The 17,419-nt window shown below is 43.6% G+C and overlaps 2 protein-coding genes across 5 annotated transcripts in view; both read right to left on the bottom strand.

The window, feature by feature from the left end:
* The window catches only part of Ndrg3 (NDRG family member 3), a 68,169-nt gene extending 66,420 nt beyond the window's left edge, over positions 1–1,749 (bottom strand). For all 4 annotated transcript variants that reach the window (XM_057780804.1, XM_057780806.1, XM_057780805.1 and 1 more), the window contains exon 1: positions 1,645–1,749. The gene's annotated coding sequence lies outside the window, so the exon portion shown is untranslated. The remainder of the gene's footprint in view (positions 1–1,644) is intronic.
* Positions 1,750–3,540: 1,791 nt separating this feature from the next.
* On the bottom strand, positions 3,541–15,938 carry Dsn1 (DSN1 component of MIS12 kinetochore complex). The gene is made up of 11 exons (XM_057781397.1): positions 15,882–15,938; positions 14,830–14,855; positions 14,199–14,519; positions 11,981–12,054; positions 11,000–11,072; positions 9,998–10,088; positions 8,236–8,295; positions 7,784–7,861; positions 6,797–6,944; positions 5,685–5,772; positions 3,541–5,246 (listed from the first exon to the last, which is right to left on the bottom strand). The coding sequence occupies exons 2-11, from the start codon at positions 14,852–14,854 to the stop codon at positions 5,161–5,163; spliced, it is 1,044 nt and encodes a 347-aa protein (XP_057637380.1). The 5' UTR covers position 14,855; positions 15,882–15,938; the 3' UTR covers positions 3,541–5,160.
* Between the last annotated feature and the right edge of the window lie 1,481 nt (positions 15,939–17,419).

The raw sequence follows: 17,419 nt of genomic DNA, 5'->3' as shown, positions 1-17,419 counted from the left end.
ATTTTAAAAACAAAAGGGTAAACTAAGGACACGTGGGGATAATCAGAAGATAAATCTAAAGGGAGGAACAGCAAAGAGAAACTGAAGGACAGGAGGACTAACAGAAGGACAGCAAGAGTACATCACCCTTGGAGTAAGAACCAGGAGCAGGGGGACTTCAGTATTTACCAAGGGACTACTAGGAGCCTGCCATCTAGGGGTGCAAACATGGTGTCTGACCTCGAGGGGAGAACAGGCCTGAAAGTAAGACACACGCCTGCAGCCTGTGGTGCATTTTTTAATTCTAGTTGGGAAAATTAAGCAGGGAAGGCTTTCCAAGGAAGGTGAAAAGTTTTTTGGAGCCTTTGAAGCGTGAGGAAGATTTGCTAAGGAAGAAAAGGGCAGTTTGAGCTAGTTATTTTGGGGGCAAAAATCAACACATTTTTATAGTTGCTCATTTGGGACTCAAATCAAAGGAGGTGTCTCAGATTCCACACCACCCCTGTCAACGCTTTCCCTTTTTATCTTAAAGCCTGAAAATGTTCAAGAACAGCTCTGGAGCAGAGCCAAAAAGTCCCCAAAGGCGGTGAGTACTGGCTAAATCTGCTCTGTCACCTCCCCAAGTCCAGCCAGTCCAGCTAGCCTAGTCCTAGCAGCTAGAAAAGGAAGGCTAATTATACCTTGGGGGCTGGCAGGTGGGGATGCAGGCAAAGCTTCCTGTGTTCTGTCAGGGAGCCACCAGGGGAGAGCCTCCCTGCTTAAGCCAAGACTCAAGTCTACCAGTGACAAGGAGGAGAGCTCTGCAGGGAGGGAAAAAAAAGCTTCAAGGAAAAGAAGGGGGTAAAGCATTGGATGGGAAAGCAGTGAGGTACAAAGGTGAACGATCTTAATAAAACGCTTAGCAAGATACTGGCACAAAGCGAGTATTTGGGAGCGAGCCAGCTCATATTAACATCGCAATTGTTATCACAATAGCGCTTCACCGTACTGACAAGAAGATAACTCGATTCATAGCCCACTTCTAAAAGCAACTCTAGAAATGACAAGAGTATTTCCAAAAAATTTAAAGATAGGAGATCAAATTCCACCAGCCCTGGCTGTGAAAGCCCCGAAGCCTGAGTTGGAGAGCTGGCCGTGTCACTTGTCAGTCCCATGACCTTGGACACGGTATTTCACCTCTCAGTGCCTCAGTTTCCTTGACTACAAAGTGGGCTTTATGCAAACCAGGGTCGTGGGGTCCCGGGAGAGAGGGAGACCTCTGTGGCCTTGCGACGAAACCCACTGAAAGCGAGCCAAGGCCCCTGTCAAAACTCTCTGGGCTGTGAGGGGCAGCGGGGTAGGTGGATGCTCAGATCCAGGAGCTCCGAGCTGCGCTCTGGGAGCCGGGAAGACGATGACGCCCCCAGAGGGTCCCTGCGACAGAGGCTGCAGGCCTCCGGAGGGTGGCTCGACCCCAGCAAGGGACCACAGTTCCCCGCGGGCTAGGTGCCGGCAGGGGCGCGGGAGGCCGGGCTGAACGTGCAAGGCGCCGGGGGCTCGGAGTAGGCCGACCGCGAGGACCCGGGGCCTGCCGTGCGGCCAACGGCCCGCAGCGGCCAGGGGAGCGAGAAGCGGGTGTACCGCGCCGCGCGCCCTCCGCCCGCTGTGGTGGAGGCGCTCACTCACCTGAAGCGCGGGCGCGGGCCGTCAGTCAACAGCAGCTGCAGTAGCAGCGGCAGCAACGAGGGGCGGGGGAGGCGCGGCGCTGCGCGCGCACGGTAAGGACGCCGGATGTTTACGCATGCGCAACGCGCTCGCCTAACCTGGGAACTACAGAAAAGTTGGTGACAAGGCCTGGAGAGCCTGGCAGCGCCATCTTGACTGTAGTTTTTTGTCTAACGGTGTCTCAACTACCTAGGGAGATGTGAAATGCTCAGTCTGCACACCAGTTTACCTATTCCTCTTGGTTAAATTACTAGTAAGTCGTTAAGGGCTATGACATAGTTGTTCTAACAAGGTTTAAAATTACACGCAAGATCGGCTGGCACTCCTGAGCTAGAATTCGAGTCTCAAGAGTTCAAATCCCTAGTCCTCTTTAATCTGTTAACAAACGGCAGCCATATCATTTGCTTTCTTGAGTATGAGATGGTTACTCTACAAAAAGTGACTGTACATACTAAGTTAAAGACAACTATTAAAGGCGTTCATTGTGAATTACGTGTGTGTGTGTGTGTGTGCTGTTGTGCACGAATGTAGCAGATGTCCAACTAGGCCAGAGCTGGACTTAGAGAATGTTGTGAGCCACCAAATATGGGGACTTAGACGCGAACTCCATCCTTGCAAGAACATGCGCACTCTTAGCCACTAAGCCATTTCTCCAGACCAGAATCAAGATATACATGCCTCCTGCGTGTGCCAGCCGCTTTTATGTCAAAGTGGCATAAACAAAGTCATTTGGGAAGAGAATCTCAGTTGAGAAAATGCCCACTAAATTGGCCCGTGTGGTGTATTTTCTTGATTGATGGCTGATGAGGGAGGACCGGCTTACTGTGGGCAGGTGGTCCTGGACGGTGTAACAAAGCAGGCTGAGGAAGCCAGGAGAGCAAATTGGCGGACCTGTGGGTCGCCAACCTGTGGGTCGCATGTCATCTATTTACATTATGATTCATAACAGCAACAAAATTGATCTCTGTGAGTTCGAGACCAGCCTGGTCTACAAGAGCTAGTTCCAGGACAGGCTCCACAACCACAGAGAAACCCTGTCTCGAAAAACCAAAAAAAAAAAAAAAAAAAAAAAAAAAAAAGAAGTAGCAACACAATAATTTTATGGTTGGGGGTCACAACATGTGGCACTGTATTAAAGGATCACAGCATTAGGAAGGGTGAGAACTGCTCTATGGCCTGATAACAGTTCCTGCCATCTTCCCTCACTGATGAATTGTTACCTAGAAAAGTAAAACAAAGCAAACTCCTTCCCCAAGTTAACTTTGGCCATGTTGCTTTATCACAGTAATAAAAATCCCAAGATATCATACTAGCCTAGAATTTCCTATGTAGTCAATGTGTAGGGCATATATTCTCTCAAGAGCTTATTAACCTATTATCTTATTAATACTAAGTATAATTAACTAAAGATCATTATTCTTGGAGAAAGAGAACAAACAAATATAACCAACCACTTTGTTTTTTGGTTTTAAGACAGGGTCTCTCCATTTAGTCGTGGCTGTCCTGGAACTATGTAGACCAGGTTGGCCCCAAAGTCAGAGATCCTCATTTTTTTTTTTTTGTTTTGTTTTTTTTTTTTGGTTTTTCGAGACAGGGTTTCTCTGTGGTTTTGGAGCCTGTCCTGGAACTAGCTCTTGTAGACCAGGGTGGTCTCGAACTCCCAGAGATCCGCCTGCCTCTGCCTCCCGAGTGCTGGGATTAAAGGCGTGCGCCACCACCGCCCGGCGAGATCCTCATTTTTAATCAAGCACTATTCCCAAACCAATCTGGATGAAGGCAAAACTAATAGTCACAGCCTTTTATTATATGATTTATATTTAATTGTTAACATTTACTAAGTACTGAACCAATGCCAGTTCACCCTCACTCCTATGTATCCTTGGCTAAATTAGGAAACATTTCCAAAGTTCTATTAATGACAAAATACAAAAAAGCCTCTCTCGAAAGCCGTTGTAAGCACTAACAATCCTGAAAATTCATTAGGTATTGTTGAGACGCTGGCCTCGAATCTCCTACATAGCCAAGGAAAGCCTCCAACTTCTGATTCTCTTGCTTCTACTACTTGAGTGCTGAGATCTAAGTTTTTAGTGTTTTGGTTTTTTCTTTAATGTTCTAGCCCTTTTCATTGGTTGAAGACACCCAACACATGTCCCATCTCCAAGTTTGATGAACACTTACAAATAAACAAAGTGTGACAGAACGTGATAAAATGGAAGGCATAACCACCTTTAAAGACAGAAAATTTATCCTTTTGATAGAGCAAACCGATGAGATGAAGCTATGCTCCAAAGTTTATACTCTTGTTATACTTCTGTTTTTGCAACAATAATCAATGAGAGTCTGTTTCTCTTAAATGTTGACTTTCTTGGAGGGTGTCTGAAATTTCCTTCCTTGTTCTACTTTGGACAATATAAACCTCAATCTTCAATAACTAGTCCTAACTTTAAAATTCTATTTCTACTCCAGACTTTGCTGCACAGGTCTCCACCTGCATATATTGAGCAGTCTGCTTGAATTCTCCATGTGGTATTCCAAATAAGACAGCAGGTTTCCCACCTCATTAACTACTGTCGACTCATTTTTTAAGTGTTCAGCAATAAACATATTGTTCTAGGCTTTTACTATTTAAAATCCTTAGAGTGTCCTTAAAACACAGATTCTAATATTTTCCAATGTTCTAGAAAAGAGGTTAAGTAACTGTTCCTCAGTCACAGGAAATGACGACACAGGATTTTAAAACACAGTTTAAAGGGCTATTGTGTTCTAGGCACTATTCAGTAACTAGTACAACTTAAAAAAAAAAATAAAATACAGGGACTAAAGGTGCAGCTCAGTGAGAATGCTTGCTTAGCACACGCAAAGTCCTAGGGTCGATTCTTAGGGGGCAAAGGGGAAATTTCCAGAGGAAAAGAAAATTAAATCATCTAAGCACTTTCTTGCCATAAACTTTGATTGCAGGAGGTCAATTCAATATTAAAACTAAAGTATAGTATAGACATTAGGACACTTCACAAAAAGGGCATTTGGTGAAGTGATTCACATATGTCTTTATGCAACAACACTCCACACTCCACCTTTAGTACCACACTTGAAAACTTTACCTTCATTCTTTTATGATAAGAACCCAACCTGACCCCTGAAACAGTTTGTTAAGGTTGGTTCTAAATGTCTTTGGGTTGTTTTGAAAACTTGACAATATCTTCATGGGATGCCAAGTGCTGACCATGAGGACATTTAAAGCGATGGGCCAGTGGCTCTGAAGGTCATTCCAAGCGTCTTGCACATTCCTACCGAAAGTGTCTCTAACAACATTCTTCTGGATCTGTGCTGTCACTCAGAAAAGGGAAAGTGCTCTGTAGCCGGAACGTTCCAGCTTTGAGGGAGGCTGGGAGGTTGTCGTGTGTGGGGCACTCTTCCCTGTCCTCTCCCTGGCAGCTCACAGCAGAACTACAGGTAAGGTCACCAACCAGACCCTGATCACTGTGTGGTAGAGGAGTTCTGCATGTGGAGTTTGAGCAGTTTTCGAGCAGGTGAAGAATCTAATTGTTCCATGCTTCTTTTCTCTGCAAAGGAAAGGAGCCAAAACCACATTTCAGTTATTGGAATCTACATGTGCACACTGTGCCAGACAGTGACAGGCAGTAAATGACACATAAGAAAGAAAGTCTTTGTTCTCAAGGAGATGGCAGACTAGCAGGAAAGTCAGAATGGTGTGATAAATAAGAAAACGGATAGAGGAAGCCAGGAAAAACTACAGGAAAGCACCTGTAGTTTTACTTCATGCATTCTTGAAAACGGAAGCAGCCAAAAAGCAGAGGGTATCTTCGTGGAGTACTTTTATGAGTTTACACTTAGGCATTTCTATCAACATTCAACTTACTCTAGGGAGTAAAACAAGTCATGTGATTTAAATCTAAGGACCTTCTGCCTAGAGAGGCAGTATATAACCCAGAGGGGGCACGGCAACCCTGAGCTCTGGTCCCCTCGAGTGATGCACTTACTGAGCTGTACTGACACCTTCTGGAGGTACTGACTACTTTCATCCATGAAAGCTTGCAGCTGCTTCACTGATCCTTGCAGCTCATCCATCTGCAGACAGAAAGGTCAGTGTGAGCTGCAGAACTTCCTGTGATTCTCCATACTGCCAGGTAAGCTCCTGCTTTGGAGCTTTAGACCAGCTCTTCCAGTCTGGAATGCTTATGCCAGACAGTCTCTCTTGGCACCCACTGAACTATAGTCCACATTTCTCCAGCTTGCTCCATGCCCCAGGAGATTGACCCCCAAACCTCTACCAACAAGATGCCAAGTCCTCTAAGTTTGGTTTGAGCTGACAACTAAGGAGCTAATAGCCACTGTAGATAGAATAGCAGCCCATGGTTCCTCCCATATTCTTTACCCCTTTACTGTTTTATTAGCACTTAACATTATATATTTACTTAATTTTTTTTTCCATTTTCCCAAGGTAGAGAGGTTTGACATCCTTATTACACATCTTTTAACTTCTAAAGATTTATGCCATAGCTTGCATTTATAGTGTCTTCCTGAGGCTTACATTTTAAAAGGCTTGGTTGCTGCTATTAATCATCATCAGGAGGTGATGGGACCTTTTTAGAAGTAGTTTTGGTTTCTGGGAGTGTGAAGTGGCTATTAGGAACTGACCCCCACCCCCTTTGTTACCATCATCATAAGAGGAGTAGTCTCTCTGCCATATGTTCCCACCACAATCTATTACATGGCCCCAGTCCAAATCAACAGGGTTTAAACAACCACAGACTGAGCCGGGTGGTGGTGGCACACACCTTTAATCCCAGCACTTTAGGAGGCAGAGGCAGGTGGATCTCTGTGAGTTCGAGGCCAGCCTGGTCTACAAAGCGAGTTTCAGGACAGGTTCCAAAGCTACACAGAGAAACCCTAATGTGAAAAACAAACAAACAACAACAACAAAACAAACAAAAAAAACCCAAACCAAACCCACCACAGACTGCAATAAACAGTCAAAACAATCCATTCCTCCTTATAAGTTACTTCAGGTATTCTGTCATGTCATAACGCTAAAAAAAGATGACAAGCCTAGAAAGCTGGGTAACCCACGTAACAAGCCTAAAACACTGACCACCAACTCCATGCAGGCAAAGACTTGGTTCTGATTCCGTAAGATTTCCTGGTAGTCGGGCTTTGTGTTAAGGACTTCCTTCTGGGAAGACACAAGATAAGTCGCAGGATCCACTTTGACCTCAGTGATTTTGGTTTCAGATGATCCTCTAAAAACAACAACAACAAAAATAAAATAAAATAAGTTCCTAAAATTTATAATCATTTTCTGGAAATGATATAAAAGAGTGCCTTTGAGAGAGAAACCCTGTCCCGGTCTCAAAAGTCTTGTTCCTCAAAGCCTCTTCACAATACTCCTATGATGAGAGTTTCACCTGATATTCAATAGTTGGCTTTGTAGGTGGGATACGGTTGGGAGGAAAAGCTAAGAGATTTGTGGTGCTGTACACTTACAATCCCAGCAATTGGGAAGCTGAGATAGGAGGATTGTGAACTGAGGTACACCTGGGGATTTAAGGCCAATCTTGGCTGCCTAGTGAGACCATATTTTAAATTAATGAAACCAGTTCAGAAGCCAAAGTAAACCAAAATCTAGCTTCTGTACCTAGCCAAAGGCGGCCTCTCACACCTTATACCTCCTGTTCCACTCCCTTCGTGGCTTTGCATTTTCACCAAGGCCTTAACCAAGGGATTCTCTCTTATCTACAGCTCAAAGGCCATGTGCTCACAAAAGTCTCTTGAGGACTGGTGCTGGCCCAGTGCCAAGTGAACAGGTGCAAGGGTGGCCATGTGCCCATCTCCCTGTGGATTGTGAGTAGTAGCCAAAAACACAACACAGAAACAATTCTGTTCTGGATCTGAAAACAGTGACACTTAGTTTTCCATTTTTGTCCCTTCCTTTCCACCAAAGAAAACAAATAGATACTTTAAAGTTGACTGAATTATGAGAACAGATTCATCATTGTTTGTACAAATGGATTTGAAATAAACCCGAATCAAATACAATCAAATACAACAAAGAAAAAGCATTCCACTTCTTGAGTCTAACCTGGGCATCTCATCGGGTGGAATCTCCTTCTGGTACTGTTGTAAGAGCTGATCCCAAGCATGCCGTTCTACAGAAAACCTATGGGATTTGGGAAGGGAAATTCAGTTAACTTTTGGTCACATTTTTAATTACTCAGGGCAACAATAAGTACTTTAGGCATGTAATCTGGCTATAAAATGCATTAAAAGGTCATTAAAGGATTAGAAAGCTCAGTTGGTTCAGAGGATATTAATTTAATCAAGTAATACACAAACTGTTAAAATCAAATTAGCGCCCTTATTTCTTGACTGCACCCTATGAGATGTCAACTAGGGTTGTTCATCCTTCCAGCTCTAGAGCTGACAGACCAGTACTGTCCACCATGCTTACCAGGCATTTTCTCCAGGTTCAGTCATGTCCTTGATGGAGAACAAACTTCAGTTTTTCAAGAAAAGTTAACTCATTTTACTTACTTTGCCATATATTCTTTCACCTCAGCCACTGATGTTTCCAGTGAAAACTCTGGTGTTTTTCTGGAATATAGATAATATTATGAGATTAATATGAATCCTTCAACAAACACTTGTTTTTAATGTCTTACATAATTTTAGTGACACAAATATATTAATAATTTTTTATTCAGAAAATATTTATTCTTGAACTCAATATCTACTTTGCACTAGTAATGGCTAAATGGCTTTTAAATCTGTTTTTCTTATCAACTCCAATTCATACCATGGTCATTAACCTTTATAGTCTTTTATTTTTCTCCTTAGCTTCAAAACTCCATGACTACTGCAAACAGAATAAAACCCAAAACTTTTTAACTCGGTTCTTAAGACTGTGTTCTGACTCCTCTCCACTTAGCAATTTCTCTAACGGTTCGGCTCAATTAGATGATTACTTCTAATGGAAAAGAAGCAGACACTGAAAATGCCAAAGTATCGCAGATATACTTGGTTTTCCATCTGACACAGATTCGTAATGCCACAACTCCTATTTTTTACCAAGGCATGTGCACAGTATCTCTAGCAGAGATGCAAGCAGTCTGTGCTTAAATACACATTTGAAGTGATTTTGTTGGGCTAAAATAGTTCATGTCGGATTAGAAATGTCACTCTTAAGAACTTGCGAACAGGTAGGCCTTGCATGAATTCCAAATTCAAACCAAGCGCATGATCTGTTGCATGGTGGAGTTGTGATAGCAGCAGCACCCTTGAAGGATTACCATTTTAGGGGTGATATCCTTTTAACAATAAATTCTATTATTATTATTATTATGTGTTTGTGTGTGCACATGCACATATGTAGGTGTGCATATGACACAAAGTGTGTACAGGCCAGAAGACAACTTTTTTTTTTTTTAAATTTATTCTTTTTTTATGTACATTGGTGTTTTTGCCATGGGTGTGTTGAGTCCCCTGGAACGGGAATTACAGACAGTTGTGAGCTGCCATGTGGGTGCTGGGAATTGAATCCAGGTCCTCTGGAAGAGCAGTCAGTGCTCTTAACCACTGGGCTATCTCTCCAGCCCCGACAACTTTCAACAGTGGATTTGCATCCTTCCAAGGGAAGTGTGGATAGAAACGAGATAATCAGTTCGTGCAGCAAGAGCGCTTACATTTACCCACTAAGCCTTCTTGCCAGCACATTCTGCTAATATTCTTGCTTGGAAAGAGCATTTGAATAAGAGCTGACACTACATGACAATCAAAGACCTAAGGAATGGCTCCCCCAATCTTTCCACAGCTGTTCCTTCTCACTACCCAGGTCTTTGTGTTCCTGTCCAAACATGAAACTTCTACGGACCTTCTCTCAAAACTCTAGCGAGGTTCCTGCTCCCAACGTCACTATCCTACTTGCTGACTTCCTGGTTCGTTGCTAGCCGAGATTGAATTTTCTCTAAATTATCTCCTCTAATACAAACGTGCAAGAGGGATGCGACTCCTTGATCACTATATCCCCTTCCTCATCATCAAGAAAAGCCTGGTACAAGCCAAGGATGGCAGCTCACACCTGTAATCCCAGCATTTGGGAAGTAGAAGTAAAAGAACTGCCAAAAGGTTGAGTCTAGTCTGAACTACAGATACCATATCTCAAGAAAGCAAAAATAAATAATTAAAGTGTGTGCTGGTACATAGGAGCTGAATAAATGTTTATTGTGTAAACAATGGCTTAATTATAATCAAGTTTAAGCTCGGTTATAAGTAAGGACACAAAAAGAATTGCTCTTACTCTTCTGAATCTTCAACAAAACATTTCTGTAGAGTTCCATCACTTTCCAGCCTGTCTGTAAAACGTTTCAATTCTTCAGAGAGAGAAGATGCTAGAGAGGATAAATTTATGTTAGAAAATAAAAAGACTACAGATGTTCACAATGAGCTCATGACAAAGATTTTAAGGAGTTCCTAAGGCTAGGGTCCCATATCCCATTCTCGTCATCTCATTCAAGAAAACAGTCATATAAGCATGCAAATATTTTATCTTTGGGGTTGGAAGTTTAGTTTCATAGTAGAGAACTTGCATAGCAAGTTCAAGGTCCTAGCTTTGGTACCCAGCATCAAAAGGATGGTTGTGGTGGTTGGAATGAGAATGGTCCCCATAGGCTCATGTTTGAATACTTGATTCCTATTTGGTGGAACTGTTTAGAAAGGTTTAGGCGTTAATGGCCTTGATGGAGGTGTGTCACTTGGGTAGGCTTTGAGGTTTCAAAAGACTTGGGCTATTCCCAGTGTGCTCTCTGCCTCCTACTAGCAGATCAAGATATGAATCTCATCTGTCCTGCTGACATGCCTTTGCTCCGCCATCAAGGACTCTAGCTCTCTGAAACTGTATACCCAATTAAATGTTTTCTTTTATAAGTTGTCTTGGTCTGGATGTTTTATCACAGGAAAAGTAACTAATGGGGCAGGCAACAAAAAAATATAAAAGAAAATTGTATTCTTTTATTTGGGTAGATAGCTAAATAGAAAGCAACTTTATAAGTGTTTTTATACTTATGAAAAAGCAGTTAAACATAGATATCTATATAATTTCATTTTTCCCCAAAGATGTGAATTGCTGTCATTGAGGAGAAAGTATGACAGAAGTGGAAAGAAGGGGCAATTTTTAAAGAGGTTACGGACCTGGTTTTAAAGAGGCAGCATCCTCTGTAAAAGGACAATGAAAACATGCTGGCTGGCTCCAAAAGAGGGAGCAGGTCAAGGCTAAAGCACATGTCTATGCTGAACAACTCACCTTTCGCTCTAAAGTATTCAAGGCTGAAGTCCTTAGTGCTCTTTAGGAAAGGTTCAAGTTTCTCAACAGAGAACTAAATAAAGAAAAGCATTTTCAGTACAATTACCAAAGTCTCCCAGGCAAGCTCTGCATGTAGCTTTATGATGCTTAGGATGAACTTTAGGATGAAGCTACACAGAGCCTAATTTTTCCACCCAACACTTTTCATATATGTAAGTAGATAAGGAAAAATTCTCTGTTGCTCACACTCTATTTTGATTTTAGTTTTTTGAGACAGGGTTTCTCTGTATAGCCCAGGCTATCCTGGAACTTGCTCTGTAGACCAGGCTGGCCTTGAACTCAGAGGTCCAACTACAAGGTAAGCACTATCACACCCAGCTTACATTCTGATTTTTTAACTCAGGAAAAACAACAGTCATTTAATTCTTACAAATTACTTGCTTATCTCAGCAGTCATAAGTACCAGTTGGCCTTAAAACACAACTTAAAAAAAAAAAAAATTAAAGAAGGCCAGGTAGTGGTGGCACACGCCTTTAATCCCAGTACTCAAGAGGCAGAGCAGGCTGATCTCTGTGAGTTTGAGGCCAGGCTTGTCTACAGAGTGAGTTCTAGGACAGCCAGAGCTACACAGAGAAACCCTGTCTCAAAAATAACAACAAAACAAACAAAACCCACAAAAATCATACACCCATACACTCGTCTACCTTGCAGTCAGCCTTGAAGGTCTACAGCAACAGATTTTGACCTCTACCCAATGTATTTTCATCACTTGTTGCCAATGAATAAAATATACTGCAAAATTCGTCAGCTGCTCGACTAGCAACCACAGAGCTCAATGCAAAGACAGCACAACTGCCCAGGTCAGTCCCAACCATGGAAAAACACCTTTTCCTCAATTCACTGTGGATATTGAGATCTCTCTGAAGTTGTGACAATCCCACAATGGCAAATGAAAACACGTCTCGACCCTAGGAATCTCACCTGGAAGCTGGAGAGCAGGAGAGCGCCAAGCCGTTTGCTTTCTGCTAACTTCAAGCTGATGGACCTGCTGAGCTCTGACATAAAATAGCAATTTCAGAAATATCACAGCGACAGCAAGGAAACAAAACTGGAAAATCTCCTCCCTCTTGATATAACTCAGCTTAAGACAAGAAGTTGTCTTCTCTCAGTAAGGAGAGAATTCTAATTTTTCCAAGCTAACTGAGAAATCAAGTTTACAATTTCATGCATCCAAATTTTTAAGAGTTATTAGAACCTTTTCATGTATTACATTAAAATCTTGTTCTATTTAAGAAAGTAGAGTGAAAATACAATAAAACCTATTACTTTGTATGTCAGTTAAAAACCAGCAAACAAGGTAGATACAAATAACGTAAATGGCATTTTTTAACAGGCACTGCAGCCTGCTTTAGTACTGCAAGTCCTCTGAGGGGTAGGGGCTGTTGTTCAGTGGATGAACCCTTGCCTCAAATGTGCATGGGCCTGAATATTATCTTCAGCACTGAAAAGAAAAACGTTTTCTTATAACAACATAAGCTCCACTTTACAAATGAAGACATTGAGTCAAAGAAGCAAAGTGAACTGTCTGAAGACAGGCTAAAGAAGCTATGCTTCAAATCCAAGTATGCCGGTGAGATGTGTTTTCCCAGCAGCAGCACACTGCCCACAGTGATCTAATATTAATAGCCAGCACCAGCTGAACACCTGCCGTACAGCAGACATGTTTCTTTGTTGCTATACACGTCTCATTTAAAATTTAAGGCAAATATCTTCTGTTTATTTGAGTTGGGCTATTTGAAACACGATCTTGTAATGTAGTAGCCCAGACTGGTCTTAAACTCCTGGCAATCCTCCTGCATCAGACTCCCAAGTGCTGGGATCACAGACAAGAATGACCATACCTGGCATCAATTCTATTTTGATAACAGATGGTAACACTATGACACACAGACTGGTTAGACTCCTTGCTCAAGGTTACACAGCAAGCAATGAGAATGGACTGGGTGGGTGCTTTATGTAATCATGTCACTGACCCAAACAACTCTAAGCTAGAGATACTGTTTTCTCAATTATGTCCATTATAAAGCAATTATCTTACAGTAAAGGAAGTTGGCTGCAAGAATTCTTGCCCTTTGGCTTTGGATGGCTATTTTAAAAGCATTTTTGTCTCTTGAATAATTCTGGCTGCTGTTAACAAGATTCTTTCTGGCTATAACCAAGGAAACCTGGCAAACAGCCAGGAATATCCAGAAAAGTAATTTCTCTTATTACGTGGCTGATTCCATGCTCTACAGAACTGGCACTCTGGAAAGGGGTGATGGCAGGGCTGGTCTGAGACAACTACTCTCTTAGCACATCTAGGAGTAAAGCGAATGGGCACTATGGCCCCAGTTTTCCAAATTGGCTGTTTTTACTCATATCCCTTCCACATGCAGCCACCTTAAAGAAATCACAATAGCTTTACCACTTGAGGGTCTGCTAATTGTCAAGCATATTACTGTGGTTTTATTTTCCCCAGTTTACTGAGAACTTAAGACAAAGGAAGTAAAGCTCAAGACCAACCTAGACTTTCTGCATTACAGCCTATACTTTGATACTGGCAAATCAAATAATTATAAATTAAAAAAAAATCACAAATTATATTCAAATATGGCATCCCTCAAAACAATTTTACGTTTTGTTCTTGAGTGTCGGGAATTAAACCTCAGACCTCAGACACATAAGCATCCACCGCACCACTGAACTACATTCCTAGCCCCACTGAACACGTTTATATGTGATCTTCCTTCTGAGTTATTTCCAGTTCTGAAGGCTAGAATCAGGCACGTATTAACTCTCTTGCCTTCTGTTCCACTCTACGGTATAAGGCACAGGAAGACCTCAAATTCCAGCATCCTAGGTGTGGTGACATATTAAACAATTAGCACCCAGAATTTCTACTCATGGCAGCTCATACATAAATAGCAATTAACACTGAACACTTACTAGATGTGTGGCATCAGGCTGTATAAACAAGAACATGCCCACAGGGTTACCTCCGTCTCACAAGTGAGGGAACTGAGGCTCAAGGAGGTAACGTTCAAAGTTGCACAGCTAAAATGTAGCCACGTCGTGTCTATTCTGCTACTCTTCCTGTCACTCATTACTCACTGTCTCTTACTTGGGCTGGAATTCCAGTTTTATGCACACAGCACCCCACCTGTGATGCCTGGGTGAAAGGGAGCCAATGACATCCGTCGGCTTATTTCTTTCACACTCGCTCGTCGCCAGGACTGCCTTTTGTCTCGGCGACAGACAGACTGTTCTTGAGGGGACAAATGAAATGACCTCAACTGAAGTCTCTCCTGATGGTTGGCTTCGCCACTTTCGCCCTCTTCAGGGCTCCAGCCGAGGTGATTTTTTTCCTTTGACGTGCCTTGAGTCATCTCCAGCGAGGCAGAGGAGTCGGGCAACACTTCCAAAGGGTTGAGACTTGATGGCAATTGATGATCCTGAGGCTTGGACATCATTGGTTCCTGTTCTAGCATTTGTTATAGAAAAGTCACAATATAAAATCAAAACCTACCGCAAGTAAGTATCTGAGCAGGAGGTGACAACAGAAAATGTACGTCCCCACAAGATGACATACACTGGCAGTCTCAGCTTCCTGGGAGCCCAGGCAGAAGGAACAAAGGAAGGAAGGAAATCTATGTCCCTGGTAAAGGAAACAGCAAGGAAGCCTTTCTGCAAACATACAGCGCGTGATTCCAAATCCACCAGGAGCCAGAGAGAGGTTCTGTGATAGCTCAAGAGCCGGAACCCGACGTAAGAGGCACTGAATTAAAACTCACCTTCTGGTCTGGTCGCTGAAGTCATCCTGGATGGAGAGATGAAAACAGGAAAATGAGGGGGTCCGTTCTTCACGGTCCAGCTTCAGGGAGCTCATGCTTGAACTGCCCTCACTTGCCTCCTCCAAGACTATCAGTTGGGGTCACTGCCAGCTCTCCCGAATAACTTACTACATATAATCTATCTTAGCTCCTGGTCGCTTGGTAATTCACTAGCTCCTAATCCCATCTATTAGGATCTACTTTGTTTTCCAAACTAGAAAACAAACAAACAAACAACTCCACACCATCTTATTCTCTCCAAATCCTTCCATTCCTTTTAATCTCTGCACACATCTGTCCTTCCACCCATAAAAAAAGACTCATCCTTTTTTAACATAGTTTAAATTTGAAGTCACTTCTCTTTGGCAGATTTGATGGCCACGAATCTCTCTTCTCTGTAGATTTTACTGGCTGTAAAATATATTTACATGTCTGTCTTCCCAGCCAGACTGCACGGCATTCCCAGTACCTGTCAGAGACAACTGACCCAAAGAGAGGCAGGGACACAACCTGGCATCTCTCCATCTTGATTGTATCTCTCCCTCCCAAAGACATCTGAATGTGGGGGGAGCTTGGCAACGAAAAACACGAAAGGATACTGAGGGACCATGCTGAAAAAACAAAGAAGGGTCCTTCAAGGATCTAAATCCTGATGACAGATACGCTTCACAACTCTTGAGTACTATCAGGAGGCCCAGGCCTGGGGCACAGGAGCAACGCAAGCCGGGCTGAGACCCAGCCCTCTGCCCACTCCGCAACCACAATCTGGAGTTAGGGTCGCCGCTGTGTCCGAGAGAGAGAGCGGCCTTCCCTCGGTAGTCCTAACGCTAGGAAGTCTCCAAGGCCCTGCGGCTGGGAGCGCGGGGAGGCCCGGGAGCGCGGGGTGGGCCGGGCCGAGAGGCGGGTCAGGGGAGAAACGAGCCACATCCGGGGAGACGTCTGCGGCTTCCGACCCCAAAGCGACGCCCGTCCAGCCCGGAACCCCCGCCCCCGTTCCTAAAACACAAAGTCACCTCTGAAAACTCGGCGTTACCGCAGAGGGTCCGCTCCCCGCGTTCGTACAGTTCTCGGTGCCGCGCCGCCGCCGCTACTTCCAAATTTCCCGCCACACAACTGCGCGTGCGTAGCCAGCGGCTTCTGCGTTCGAGCGTCCGACCGTGCCTCCGGCAGGGCGCATGCGCACTCCGGTGTCCCATGCTCTGGCCCAGCCCATCTTGTCCCTAATAGTTCTATCCAATTACGGTCACCATCTCTGCAGCCGCATCCTGCTCGGGGATTGCCTTCTCCAGTGCACCGCTTTGAAGACCTTTCCTACCATACAGCCGACCCATGGAAGTCAGGGAGTCTGGTGCAGTACCCGTTCTTGAGCCTATCTCTTTCACGCCAAAAGTGTGGACAGTGACTTTCTCCAGGGACACCTGGAACTCTGAGCTCAGTTTGTCCCTGCCTACTTACTCCTGCTCCACGGGCCCCTTCCGTGGTCCCTTAAGTACACAACAAAATTCGAGCACACTCCATACCAGCCTCATCTCAGGCTACCCTATGCCAATTCTTGCCCCACTCCTTTGTTCGAACAGGCAATTTTTCTGAAAAGCCTTTCTCTTCCCCTTATAGCCTTCTCTTCCATGTTGAAAGCCAGATGTTCTATGCTCCCAGGAACCCAACCCATGCCTGTTTCACCGTTTTTTTGTTTTTTTTGTTTTGTTTTGTTTTTTGTTTTTTCGAGACAGGGTTTCTCTGTGGTTTTGGAGCCTGTCCTGGAACTAGCTCTTGTAGACCAGGCTGGTCTTGAACTCACAGAGATCCGCCTGCCTCTGCCTCCCAAGTGCTGGGATTAAAGGCGTGCGCCACCACCGCCCGGCTTGTTTCACCGTTTTTTCCCTGGGAGGCTCCACAAAACAGGCTGATTCCTCAAGACAAGACACTGAGTCATCAGAATGGCCCCATGCATCAAAGAAGTGATTTCTTTCTGATCTGAACTTTATGAATGCTGAATAGAGAGCAGTAAGAAAGATCCCAAAGGGCCAGGTGTGGCAGCACATGCCTTTAATCCCAGCACTGGGAAGGCAGTGGCAGGCACATCTCTTGAGTTTGAGGCCCGGCTGGTCTACATAGAGAGCGCCAGACTAGCCAAAGCTACATAGTGAGACCCTGTCTCGAACAAAAGCAAAACAAAAACCAAAAGCCTTGGGATCTGTCCAGATTTAGTGCTGACAAGATTAGAAGCAATTCACCCCTATTTCTATAAATATACTTTGTTAAGTTTTGAACGATGTTGTTGTTCTTGAAAATGTGTGCCTATGTTTATCACCTTATAGTTTTGTAAAGATAGAATGTACCTGGCTCAATATTTGGTCAAGTTAGCAAAATAAGTGTTTCCAATTTAAAAGATGTTTTGATGTAAAAGTTGGGGGATCCATATTTATTTTTGCTGGAGGTTAACATCAGAGAGTGGGGAAAACGTATTTGTTAGTATGGAAAAACATGCTTGTTTTTGAAGCATAAATAAAGATGGCTTGAGCTATTTGGAGCGGGCCACTTGTATGAAACT

This window comes from Chionomys nivalis, chromosome 9 (assembly GCF_950005125.1).
Source record: "Chionomys nivalis chromosome 9, mChiNiv1.1, whole genome shotgun sequence".
Lineage (NCBI taxonomy): Eukaryota > Metazoa > Chordata > Mammalia > Rodentia > Cricetidae > Chionomys > Chionomys nivalis.
Note: the sequence above shows the minus strand (reverse complement) of the source record. Positions and strands in the feature narration are given on the sequence as shown.

Excerpts from the sequence above, each read along its gene's own strand:
- Dsn1 (XM_057781397.1), bottom strand. The coding sequence starts at position 14,854 with ATGACTTCAGCGACCAGACCAGAAG. Across the intron at positions 8,296-9,997 it reads TTTGTTGAAGATTCAGAAGA|AAAAACACCAGAGTTTTCAC; the intron begins GTAAGAGCAATT and ends TCTATATTCCAG. Across the intron at positions 5,247-5,684 it reads GAAGGTGTCAGTACAGCTCA|AGAAAAGAAGCATGGAACAA; the intron begins GTAAGTGCATCA and ends TTTCCTTTGCAG.